The following is a 13182-nucleotide window of genomic DNA, read 5'->3' on the forward strand; positions in this document are numbered from 1 at the left end:
TCATTTCTTGCAGGGTACATTGACAGGATTTTTTCTAATCATTCTGATTATTTTTTCCCCCCTTCTGTGGCTTTACCTTGTGGTGGAGTAGAGAGAAAGGAGATGTGTACATCTTCCAGACTTGGGTCCCACTCATGCAGCCAAGGAGGCTGGTTGGGTGTGTTTCAGCAGCACAGCACAGCTACTGCCTTCATTGTCCTTTTGCAGATTCCTGCCTTCAGACCTGGTTCTCACCCTGTTCTTGAGAAGATGTGCTGTGTCGGACTTTGCACTTGTTCCTATTGGACATCATTTCAGATAATTTCTCCAGCTTTTCAAGATGATTTCAGCAACAAATTTCTGCAGTGAGCTGATGCTTCTTCCTGGCTTGTGCCATCTGTAAATTGACCCAGAAGATGCTCTAGCCCTTTAGTCATCCACATCATGGATATCTGTAAATTAATCATTCAGTAACTTCAGGCCCAGAGAAAACTCCTTTTTGATAGTGCACGTATCTATTAGTGACTATAGGTTTAATAGTTTGGTAAGGCTTAATTTTCCAGCCATTTTGTGTTGTGTTCAGCTAGACCTAATTTCCTTTGTTTATTTATAAGAATGTCATGTTTAGCAGCACTGAAGCCTGACTAAAATCAAACTAATCTATGCTCAAGGTCTGTTGCCTGCTAGTGTAAAGAAAGTATAGAAGTAAGACACGATTTCTTTCTGACAAGTCCATTTTGGTTGTTACAAATTTTTTACTTTCCTCTTGGTCCTTTTGAATAATTTGGGTTAGTTTTCCATGCTAGCAAGCTGAACCTCCAATTCTGCAGTTACTCCTTTCTTTTAATGATAGACGCTTGATTTTCCCTTTTCCAGACTTCTGTTGATGTACTTACTGTGCAGGACTTCCTTGTGTTCCAGCTCTTGCTAAATTAATCTGTTGGGTTTTTTCCTAGCACTTACAGATGTTAGTGGTGGTGTTAACTCAGGAATTGTTTACAGCAGTAATTGGAGGGCTAAGGATGGATTAAATGAAACTGAGCCTCTCACCTGTAGGTCACTGCTTTGACTGTAGCCAAAGATGGGTTCAAGTGTGTCAGTCTCATTTTTCAGATGTCTGGATTATATGTGAAATCTGTTGATGACTAGAACTGGCTTTACAAGATAAAAGCATACAGCAGTAATGAAAGACGCTGTTGTTTGAAATCTAAGCAGTGAAAGCAACAATTGGATGAATAAGAAAACAAGCCGTCTAGTGCTATTGGAGTGCATTTCCTTGGAAAGCCTTATCCAAGATTCACTTGCTGGTGGCCTTTCACCAGCGTTGTCTTCTCTTTATATAATGGGCCATGTTTTCAGATGTAGCAGCCTGGGTAGAGCTAAGCTTGAATTAGATGCTTGCGTATTTTATCTGGATCTGTACAGAGTGCTTTGTGCTTGCCAAATGGAGCCATTGTTGCTATGTTTTGTAATGTATTACTTCAAAGTTAATGTAGTGAATCTGGTAAGATCTTCTGCCAAGTTTTGGCAACGGTGGAAGGAAATTAGGGAATCCCAGTTCCACTGAAGGCATGGGCTAAGGGTAGCAGTGTTCAAATCTGTGTCTCCGGCATTTACTGTTCCAGTTGGCAAGAGTCTTTGGGGAAGCCTACATATACATGTGTCCTGAGAGGTATTTGTGAAGAATTGAAGATATGCCAAGGCAAGCTAGACCCATATTTGAGACCAGACTTTGTACATGGTGTCACTCTCATGCAGCCGTCCTGAAAGCACATGTTGAATAACTCTCAGGTTTGCAGTAAGGGTTTTACTGAATAAAACCTCTGTTAATTAATGTGATACTACATTCAGTTTAATTAGGTGTTCCCTTCATTATCTACAAACCTGCATGATTTTTTGTTTTTTAATTGTAATACATAATTGCATTATAGATCTTACTGGGGTAAAGCTGGATATTTCTGCAGGACACAGCTGTAGCTATAGTAATGAAGGAGGCATTGTTGATAATGGGCATTACTTACATATTAGGGGTAGAAATGTGTATCATGCCCTGTTTTACAATGTTGAACTGTGGCTGTCGACTTGGTGTTCCTGTTGTCATTAGCAGGGCAGTTCATGTCTCCCAAAGCAGGACCTTAGCCAGCTGCCCCCTTTGCTCCTCTAAGGATTTCAGTTCCATGCAGTGCGCTGTGCAGTCGCTGGGATGAGCATTTCTAAATCTGTGTGTCTTTGGAGGTGGTTCTCATCACTACAGTGGAGCAGGTTCATGTTAGTACTTTTTAGATAAAATTAGTCCGTTTAATCCAACTTACTTACTTGGACTTTTAAGCTAACATCATTGATTTTGCCTGACGGAGAAGAACAGTCACAATCCTCAGATGTTCCAAAAAAGCAGCCAGCTGGGGTACAAGCCTCCCGGGGTGAGGTGTGAGCAAACACCTGGGAGTAAGCACTGGCTCTGTGCCGTGGGTCGCTGTGTGTGAAGTCGGTGTCTGCTAGCAGCCAGAGAGGTAGGCCTGGGAGGAGGGATGGACTCCCTGGGAACTGCTTTGAGTCTGTGTTGAGCAGCCAGACTGCTGAGAAATTAATACTTTTGCTTTGTAATTGGTTTTGTGTATAGTCCTTTTGTGCTCTCAGTGTTGAGGCAGACACTGAGCAGAAGCTTGTGTCATGACAGGGTAGGGCTCATCTGTCGCAGGGTTAGGCCATGTAGCAGTGCCTTGAGAGAGCTGCAGAGGAGGGGCAAACACAAATCTCTGCTAATGGACAGTTACATCCTGGCTTTGTGGCCTTGCTTTGCTGCCCTGACTGACTGTCCGACAGGTCAGCCAGCCATTACCAGGGTCTGCTGGAGTATGTGAGGAGGAGACCTGCAGGAAAATCAATCCCTGAAATAATTTGGAATGTCTGTTTTATTCCTCTCTCCATTTCCTAGCTCTTTAGAAGCAAGATGGGTTTTATAACACAAGGAAAACATCTGATTTTCAGTTTTACAAAATTGTGAACAAAGGTTCCATCATTTTAATGCAATCGACCTTATTTTTCTAATACTGTCAGCACATTGAGCATTAGGTAGTTAACATTTTCAGTGTCTTTTTCCAAATGTGATATAGTCTCCATTTTTCTGTGTAAAAAGAATAACTCTTCTAAATAACCAAGACGATAGTTATTTCTACTCCTCTCATTCTCTTCTCATTGCTGCTTCCCTTCCCTCCCCACCAAATTACCTCACTGGATGTTTTATAAAAACTGTATTTAGATTGCAGTCTGTAGAGGAGAGAGTAGAAAGCACTCAGTAGCACTGTATTCTACTTATCTGGAATTCTCCATGTAAAAAAATTACAGACTTGTTTCTAAAAGCAATATAAAATTAATGGATATGATTGGTGAAAAATGATGAATTTTCTTACTTATGCTGTAAATATCTTTTCAGCCAAATGCATTTCCTTCAGAGACGTGAAACCAATCTAGTGAGACGGTGCTGAACAGATAGTTCTCCAAATCAAACTCCTCCTTTTTTCCTAATATTTTCATTGCAGCGAATAACAAATACAGGTCTGCCAGTCTGCCTATTGAACTATCTACTGCAGCTTAACTGCAGCAAGGAAGCAGTAATCCTATTGTGCTCTTCCAGCAGTCTCCCGGGAAGCAGAAGGCATTGAAATTAGTGAGCTGTTGTCCTGTCCCCTCCTCACCTGTCTTTGTGGCTGTAAATATAGTGTCTGCCTGTAAATAACAGTTTGCTGCACCTTTAAGCGCATTCCCTAACAAGAGGCAGTGATTTACTGAGGTGATAAGCTGTAACTAATACTAGGGTATCATAATAGGTAAATAGATTAGCACTGTGCTTCTCTGTATTTTGCTTTCTAGGGAGCCGCTGGCTCATGCACTCAGAGGTGCTTACTCTGGCACTTTGCACGGCGCTGAGTACAGCCAGGCAGTGCAGGATTGCAGCTCCCAGCCCCAGGGTGGGTGCAGCTGATGAAATGCATTAGTGCCTCTGTGGGGTAGCATTGATTGCACACCCTGGTTTCTTTACTCTTTCTGGTCCCTGGCCCAAAAAGGGTTGTAATGGGCTGTGCCAATCTTCAATGCCATGACTGTAAAATGGCCTTTGAGCTGCATCATCAGCATCCATCATGTAATACTTGCAGGTATGCCAGCATCATTTGTTGTCAAGAATTAATAAGTGGTGCAAGCCGCCTGGGCATGATTCGTGGCTTCCCCCAGCTCAAGCATCTTGATTTTCCTGATGGAAGGGCCCCAGCATTTACATAGCAGCTGTGATGCTACTACTGGCCGATGGGCACTCATGGCTATGAGGGATGGGAAGGTGCCACGGAGCCAGCAGTGGAGGCCTTTGTTTCTGTACCGCCTGGCAGGTTTTCGGCACAAAAGGGCCCTTATAGGGACGGAACAGTACCAGGGAATGTGGCCGGTCCTAATAAGTGTGTCGCAAATCTTGTGATATTTGGCATGTTCTTAAAGACTTGGCTCCTAGAGGCAGGGATTAAATAACAATTGCTTCCTTTCTCTTTTAAGCAAGGCTTAGCCCTGTGGTTACGGAGAAATACTTAAAATGTGACTTGGGCTGACTGGGAAAAAAAAAATGCCTTCCGGTCTTCTTTCCCCTCCTTGTCCCCAGGATCCCCATGTAGATACATTGCCATGTCTTATGATTTTTTTCAATGAAGGAATTTAAAACTGTTGGAGGCATCCAGAAGGACATAAAGTGTTGCCAGCTTTGGGTGTGTGGGAGTATTTATGAGTATTTTAAGGAGAGGTCAGTCACATTCTGTGCTGAGACACACTCTTGCCATGTCTGGTCCTCTTCAAAGAATAGAGAAACAAAAATGGGACTGGGTAACAGCAAGCTGAATATCTCTGAACTGAGTTTTTTCTCTTGTTTCCTTAGGGAAACCCCTGGGGCTAGTTGTAATTGAAATTTCTCTTATTTTTAAAATCTGTGTTTCTTCTTTTCACAGATGTGAAAGCTGAAGCTGCTCATGTCTGTGTTGGTTTCTTAACGCAGTCGTCATTAGTGAATCAGTATTGATTTATTCCTATGGAAATAGATCAGTGCTAAAAGTAAAACGCAATCTCATTAAGAATGATACAGGTTTTGCAAATGGAGAAAAGTAGGTCAAATACTGCACCAATCATCCCAGAGAGTGTCCCTTTAAGCCAAATAAATGTGTGAATACATTTAAACTGTCAGTACGTCATTTGATTGCCATTATTCTGCACCTTTTTGCATGAGCTGGCAGAGCCCTCTGTGACTGAACAGGGGTTGAAAGAAAATGTCAATTTTGGTGTATTAACCAGGTTGTATTTTACACCTGGGCTGCATACGGAGCTTCGTGGGGATATGTGTGCACATTCAAGAATTCTTCCTTTCCTGTCATTACAGCAGTTGAGTTCAAGTTCAGCAGGAAAGGCACATCATTGTATGCAAGGGACATTGTAGCAATGCAGCAGAGGAACACGATTTAAATCTGATCATTAAACTGCCGCAGCAAGAGGCTGCAAGAGACGGTGTGGATGGTCCATCTGCAAAATCTGTGCTCCTGTTGTACAAGGAGGAGGGGCAGAGGGGGAGAAAAAGCAGCTGCTTGGCTGTGCTATGAGAGGGTGAGACTGACTGTTGGCACCATCTGTAGCTGTCCTTTGTGCTTGCTGCTTTATCTGTTCATTATAGTATGATACTGAAATTCTCGTGCTTTGAGTGTAAATGAGTTGAGATACGCCTAATACTGTCAGCATAAAAAGCAGTAACTAAGTACACTAAAGATGAATAGTGTAATCTGTAAATTCATTTTGAGTTTGTTTCATCTTGCTTGAATAGCCCAGGAAGTGATGTTCTCCAGAAGCCAGCTGTACCAGATGTGTGTTGGCAGGGTATATATTCATCTTACCGAGCAGAGAGCGGAGCAGTGGAGGTAGATGCGGCAGGAGAGAAGGGAGGCTGCCCTGTATTTTCCAGTAGAAGAGAGCAGACTCCTTTAGAGCGAGGATAGAGCAGGACAGAAGGGCGCTAGTAACTCCTAAGGTGGCTACAAACAGCTTTGTTTTCATTCCATGCACAAGTACCAACGCAGGGAAGAGAGTGATTATTATACATGGTACATGAGTTGAAATGTCCCCAGGGGAGCAAAGGTTGAACCTCTCCATAATGAGTGCTGTGATAGGGATGAGTACATTTGCTGGGTTTTACCTGCAGTCTCTTAGTTTCCAAAAACATGAGTCCTCTCCAGATAACTTGTAGAATAAAACCATCCAGCTAATCTTGAGGACCCTCTTTGTTCTTCGATAGTTTACATTTTCCCTTTATAAATGTGTGTATTGGATATTGGTAATAATAACAACTCATTAAGATGTTTTCTTACCTTCACCTCACCAAAGCAATGCTCTTTTTGGCATATTCCTTTTCCAGGAGTTACACTGCTTTTTTTCCAAGCCGGTTTGGCTTTCGTTTGCAGATTCATGCCCTCAGATCCATTGGGTTGTTGCTTTTTATCTTACTTGTCAAGTGCACATAGGTGTGCAGAAGGAGCAACTCCCTTCTCCCATCAGAGCCTCGTCTAAGATGGATGATTCCGTAGTAATTACACTCGGCTGTGAAAGTGCTCAGCATCCACTATTACTCATCCACTATTACTCTGTGATGGCTGCGTTAAGTGTTCGCAGAACACTTTGTTCGTATTTCCCGAGCTCAAGTGGCTGTGGTGCAAGGGAAGAAACCCTGTGAGGCAGGAATTTGTATCTCCAGGCGGCTGGAAAGGGGGAGGGGGGCCTTTGTCACTGGCACATTAGTAATGATATGCCAGGGATAAAAGGTGAGTATAATTTGATCAAATGCTTGTTGACAGATTCCTTGGCTAATAGAGAAGCAGCTTAGACTGACACTCGTTGCTGGAACATTTCACAGAGCTCGGGGGAATGCTTTTTGTAGGCTACATGTGAGGCTGACAATTTCCTAGTGACCATATTTAGTTACATAAAGAAACGATGTCCCCTTTTTGTCACAGCAGAGCTCTAAAATGCCTCCCTAAACGCTGCTCTTGACCTTCTGCTTCATAAATGTGATAAAATTACTACCTCTTCTTTGTCCAAATGTGTGATTAATTCATAGCAATGGCCCAGGCTCTAAGTATTTTTCTTGTGTGGCCATTTAACTTGAGAAAATCCAATTGTTTCTTGCACTGAAAAGCCATATTTGTGTGTGGTTTTGGTAAAGCAGGTTCCTTTTTCTCCTCTACAAATGTGTCTTTACAGTTAGTCCCTTTGGAATTTGTTCTGTGTTAACAGTACATGTGAGTAGCTACTGGGAAATGAAGGTGTGGTGTACCCTGCAGTGATAATTTGCTACTGTTTAGGATTATGTTATTAGGTGAAAAGACAACCATTAGAAGATTAAGAAATGAAAATAGAAGCCCCAGTTTTAGAGAATTCGGCACATGTCTCTTTTAAACAAGCAAGCCTAAAATTACTTCTAGAGCTCTTGCTACTCTAAACCGCTGTGGCAGCTTGGGTTTTCAGTGGTCTTCTGGTTCTTACCTACCCGTGTAATCTGTTGATTTGTGTTCGGTTTGCAACACCTCAGGAAGGCACTTAGTTAAAAATTAAACATGAAGCATTTTCTTGTTCTGAGGGTTTTGTAAAGCATCCTTTAAAGGAGAAAAAAACCCCAAGCACTTCCACTTGAGAAGTTGATTTCTTTCAACTGCAGGATTTTTCAATTAGTCTGCACTTCGTTTCAGTGAAATTCCTCACTGTGTCGTCATACCTGGCTGACTTTCTACCAGAGCCACTTCTGATGTTGGGATTAAATAGGCAGTTTTGAGGCTCGATTGGGTGTTGCTAGAGGCTTCAGCGGGATGTCTTGGCTGGGCACACTCATGGGAACCAGGTTTCACCTGCAGTCACTTTCTGGGGCTCTGCTTGCTGCAGAGTAGGTGGTTTCTGTAACGGGCCCTGGTCTTTTCTGAGAGTGGGTGCATAAGGGAGAGGCCGCCTTTTCAGGAATAGTGACCCCTTTCATGTCTTCAGGAGTTGCAAGCTCTTCTTCCCTCTAAGAAATCTCTGCATCTTCATAGTTCATAAGTGTGATTTTCCTGTAAGCACAGAATTACCCTCATTGACTACAAGATTAGGCACATAATGGAAATACGCATTTAGGGGTTGTGCTGGGTCAAATATAGATTTAAGTGCCTAACTTTGTATCCATACATCATTCTCCTGTTTATCTATTCAAGAGTAGTAGCTTATAGCAGTTTTGGAAATTAATTCTTGCACATGAGTTTCTCTCCAATTAATCTTTTGAAAAAAACCCAGCCAAACAGAAGAGAGATCTTGCTCTTTGCTCCCCTCTGTAAATGATGTCTTCTCTATGGTTTTGTTATGTTTCTATTAGTGTGAAATGAATTATTTTGCATCTTCTTTCACTTTTAACATCTATCCCATATCCTTTTGAGGATGAATGCTTCATCCATTCTTTATCTCTGCGCTGCTCAGCTCAGACCAGTTCTCTTGTGCCTCCTGGGCTATGCAGAATGTTTGTGACTTGGGTAAAAACATTCTCATGATAGTGTGGGGCAAGTACAGCCTCAGTTTGATAGGATAATAATGTGAGCAGTGGTTTGTGGACAAGCTTTGCTCTTCTGGTGTTTGTTTGGCTTGTGACTCCTGTTAGAGTGGCTTGCACCTGCACTGGGCTGTTCTGGTTCCTCAGATGTGTGTGCTCACTGTCATTTGTTCTGTTTGCACAGCACTGCTCTCATCGTGGTGTGAGGAGCTGGGACGGCTCTTGCTGCTTCGCCACCAGAAAAGCCGGCAGAACGATCCTCCTGGGAAGCTACCCATGCAACCCCCCATGAACTCTATGAGCTCCATGAAACCCACCCTCTCTCATAGGTGAGTCTGGGCCCAGCCCACAGCTCTGCAGTCTGTACAGACGTGTTGTGTGACAGATCTGTTAATTGAAATGCATGTTACCACTGATGGGGGCAACTGCACTGCCTCATGAACTGCTCAGCACTATGGACAACAGGGTGTCTCTAATTACAGCAAGCACTAAATAATCTCAGGTTTTGTCTTTGCTATTGCCCTGTGCAGAGTGAAGTGACACTTCCATCTTCAAATCTGTGCTCAGATCAAGTGGACTTGCTTTCAAGCTTCAAGTTATGCCCTAGAGATAAACTTGTACATTATGTCTCTCATCAGACACTTGCCTGATGTTTATTTAAATACAACTGGCTTTTCTTGACATTGAAAACATTTCACTGATGTTTTTCATTGATGTTCTGTGTTAGGCATCATTGGAAATGTATTGCATGCAAAGCAATTGTACAGTGGGTGTAGCCATAGATCAGAGAATGTCCTGTTCAGTCTTATGTCAGGTGAGGATCACAAAGCACTTGTGCTAGCTTAGAGAAAACATGAACACTCAAGGACTCTGTGAGAAGATGAGGATGTGAAGCCTTTGATTACCAAATTATGTGGAGGAGCACTATTTGTATTTCTTGCCTGCACAGTTTAGGTCAAAGCAAAAGATGGAGATTGTGTGTAGACAGGATTAAGCATTCATTCCATGCTTTATGTTTCTGAGAGCTTTTTTCCAAGGCTTTCTTTCCCTCAGCATTACATTAAAAAATCATAAATAGTATACATTTGTTTTAGTGTGGAGTATTTTTGTTAGTAAATTATTATAAGAGTGTAATGAGGTTAAATTCCTTGTACTAGATTCCATGATAGCCTAAGTAACTTGAACTTTTTGTATTAGAATGGAACTTAGGAACATCTTTGTACCAGTGCGTTTGCATATGTGAATTTGTCTGAAAACAACTTTTGGAGTTTGGATTGGAATTTTTTCATTATTTTTGTTGCATTTGTGGGAAAACCATGCACTCACTGGGCCTTTTATTTTAGCCCTTGAGAATAAATAAAGTCCTTTCTCTGAAGGAAAATTAATATATTATCCTTGGTTTTTCGGGGTACCTGGATTTCCTCTTTTTTAGTTGCTTATGAAATGACTGATTATAAACATACTTAACAAAAAAAACCACAGAAAACTTCATGTTTTAAAATAATTTTACACTTGGGAGAAGCTTTTCAGAAGACAAAGTGAAATTAGTCGCCAGTCTGCAGAGAATGTGTGTGCAGGGTATGTGCTCTCTTAGGTGTAGTTTTGTAGTTTTTAGATGCCTGATTCTCACTTGACCTTTTAACCTCTGTTCCTCTAGAGGCTATAAAGTAAGACTATCTCACAGGGGCTTTGTGCTACATTACTAGATAATAGATAAGATAGGCACAACTCACTTCTTTTGTGGCAGTTTTCCACTGAAACTGTCACATGTCAAAAAATAAATACTTTCTTCTGCTAAACCTAAATACCAGCATTTCCAGCAGTACCAGGTCATTCAATATTCTGCCTAGTAATAGAACATTCTGCCCGGATAAAGCAGTTCCTGCATATTTCTCTCGAGTATTGCCCTTGAAATGCTCTACTGGGGAAGACTCTGGGAGTAATTTCTAAATCACTACTCTTTACCTATGAGATGCCTCTCTAGAAACAGAATTTCTGTGGCATAACTTCTTATCTACAATAGTTGCAGCAGCCTCTTTGGGATTTGGAATACTTGCATCACTGCTTCAGTATGTGCTGTTGTCTGTAATTTAGCCATAACCATGACTGCTCAAAATCTCTCAGGTGATACATTAGAACGACACATCCTGTGGCTCTCCAACTTCTGTTTCCACCTGGAACTATTTATTTTCATGGATGTTTTATAATCAGTCTATAAGACAGTAGTAAAGGATGGGGTAAAGAAGAATTGAGTTTCCTATTTGTTTTAATTAAACAAAAGAAGAAGAACCATTAACTGCAATAAGTGATGGAGCTGTTGATGAAGCACCATTTGTATTTGCATGAGATAACTTTGGGTCAAAAGCTTAGTATTAAAGTTCACAGTATCTTATCTCCAATTCACAAGACTTTTCTGTTAATTCAAACAAAAAAATATGCCTTGTATTTCCTAAAACAATTAATGTAGCCAGCTACGTCAAATTTTGTAAAAGAACTAGATATTAAATTAGCATATCAAGAGCATATTCAAGAACCTTACTTAACAGAGGCAATGTAGATATATGTGAGCTGCTGATTATCACTAGACACACAATTAAATCCTTCCCCTGTCATCAGACGATCTTGAGTACTTCACACAGAGCTTTTTCTACTGTTCCTTTTACTAGTAACAAAATCACCCAGAACTCTGGTCAGGGACTAGAATCATGATGTACCTGGCACTACAGAAACCCAGCTGCTTAGTCTCCAAGTTGAAGCAGGGGTCAGCTATTTAAAATAAATTCTGACTCAATAATGTATCACAAGGATTTAAATCTAAGGATTCATATTTAATAAACTATGGGCACTTAGACTAGAAGTAATTCAGGTCTGGCCTGTTTTTAAGGACAATCTTTGATTTTTAAAAAGTTAATTGAGCTGTGGAAAAAACTGAAGTAGACTGATCAAGGAGGACTTTCATAATGTTACTGTTGGTTAAAAGCACTTACAGAGAGCAGAATTTAAGCCGTACAAGGATGTGCACACATGCAACGAATGTTTTCAGAGTAGGGACTGTATTGTGCTAATTTCTTTCTAAATTTAGTTTTTCATTAACAGAATGATCAAGTGTTGCATATAGAAAAAAATCAGCTAAATACTTACTGTCTAATGTAGGGCAGTTGGTTGGATTGCAGACTCCTGTGTTTTGTGAACAGAATGAGCACTAAATTGACAAAAAAAACCTCCCAATCTTACTATTTTTTTTGCTTTTAAGTCTTAGCAATCTAATTGCTCAAACTTGAATGTGAGATTTTTATTTATTTTAGCCTTAGACCTTTTTATTGATTCATGTGAGTAAACTTTACTCCTGTATTGAAGGACCACTGTAAGACCTATCTGCCTCCTTAATCCTGTATAACTTCTAATTAAAGTCCTACTTAAAGGATTTGTGGGGAACTTAAGGAGAGCTGTTAGTCTTTGGGATAGCCCTTCTGCACAGGAGTGAAATTTCACGCTTTCTGTCTTACAGGGCATAATGTAACTTCTTTGTGTTTTAGTTTTCCAATCTGACAAAATGTCTGTAATAACAGATACAACTCAAGGTGGCTGATTTTTTAATTAATTTAAGGTCTTTGGCACTTGCAGTTATGTAAGTACAAATTATTGTCATTATACACCTTCCGTTGCTTTGATGAAGTTCCTACTTAACACTTTATTGCATTAAGTGGTGGACCTGTACCTGTGTATCAAATGGAATCTTGGTTGAAATGTGTACAGTTTCAATCAATCCCAGCAGGAATTTTACCCTAGTTCATTTTCAGGTCAGTCTGACCCAAGCATGCCCTGGGGGGCTTCTCATTTCTTGCACAGCTTGTAGTAAAGCTTATTTGTCAACAAAACCACCTAGAAATAGACAGCTGTTAGTTGCAGTTTAGTGTGTTGTCATGAGCATCTGTAGGGTTCTTACTGTCTTCACTCTTGCTCCAAATTTTGGTGTTGTGTATTAATTGCCAGCTGTCTTGCAGTTAGTGACCAAAGTCACGTAAGGCCTGTATAGGGCAGTCATGATTGATGAAAAATATGAAGATAATGTTCTTTTTATCACAAATTACTTAGTGCCAAAGGTTTAGAGAAAATTGAACAGTAGATGAAATTAATCATTAATTCAATATTATAGTAGATTTGTTATTTATTATCATTAATGTTTTATATTCAGGCAATCATCATAAACACCTTTTAGTGGTTAGACTTGCTTTACAAGAGTGCTTGTTTTTAGTGTTTGTTTTGTCCTTTCTTTCTTCCAATTTAAACTTGACTAAAAGCTGAACTTTCAAACATTTTTAGGAGCTCTTGGAAAAGAATGCTAATTCTCTGTCTCAATTTTTACTGGGTGGTGAGGACTGGCTCTTGCATTGTTAAGAATCAGGAGTGAACTGGTTATACCATACTAGTACAGTAGTCAGAAGTCCTGTAAAGGCTACTGCCTTTTCAGTTTTCATCATAGGCTGCTTTGACCAACAGTGATAGTCACTTAAAAAATGTCTGGAAGAGGTCAGGTGCAGCATATACACACTTTTATGAAAACAAGCACCTTGTGCATGTTTTACACATCTGTTTGAAGTAGGGGATTGCTCCATTAT

At 40.6% G+C, this 13182-nt stretch overlaps 1 protein-coding gene across 13 annotated transcripts in view; it reads left to right on the forward strand.

The window, feature by feature from the left end:
• The window catches only part of ZMIZ1 (zinc finger MIZ-type containing 1), a 350182-nt gene that overhangs the window by 289508 nt on the left and 47492 nt on the right, over positions 1–13182 (forward strand). For all 13 annotated transcript variants that reach the window (XM_085064018.1, XM_085064021.1, XM_085064020.1 and 10 more), the window contains one exon: positions 8748–8892. In XM_085064018.1, coding sequence (XP_084920144.1) covers positions 8748–8892 — 145 coding nt within the window. The remainder of the gene's footprint in view (positions 1–8747; positions 8893–13182) is intronic.

Source organism: Lichenostomus cassidix, chromosome 6, assembly GCF_008360975.1.
Source record: "Lichenostomus cassidix isolate B80296 chromosome 6, HeHo_3.0, whole genome shotgun sequence".
Lineage (NCBI taxonomy): Eukaryota > Metazoa > Chordata > Aves > Passeriformes > Meliphagidae > Lichenostomus > Lichenostomus cassidix.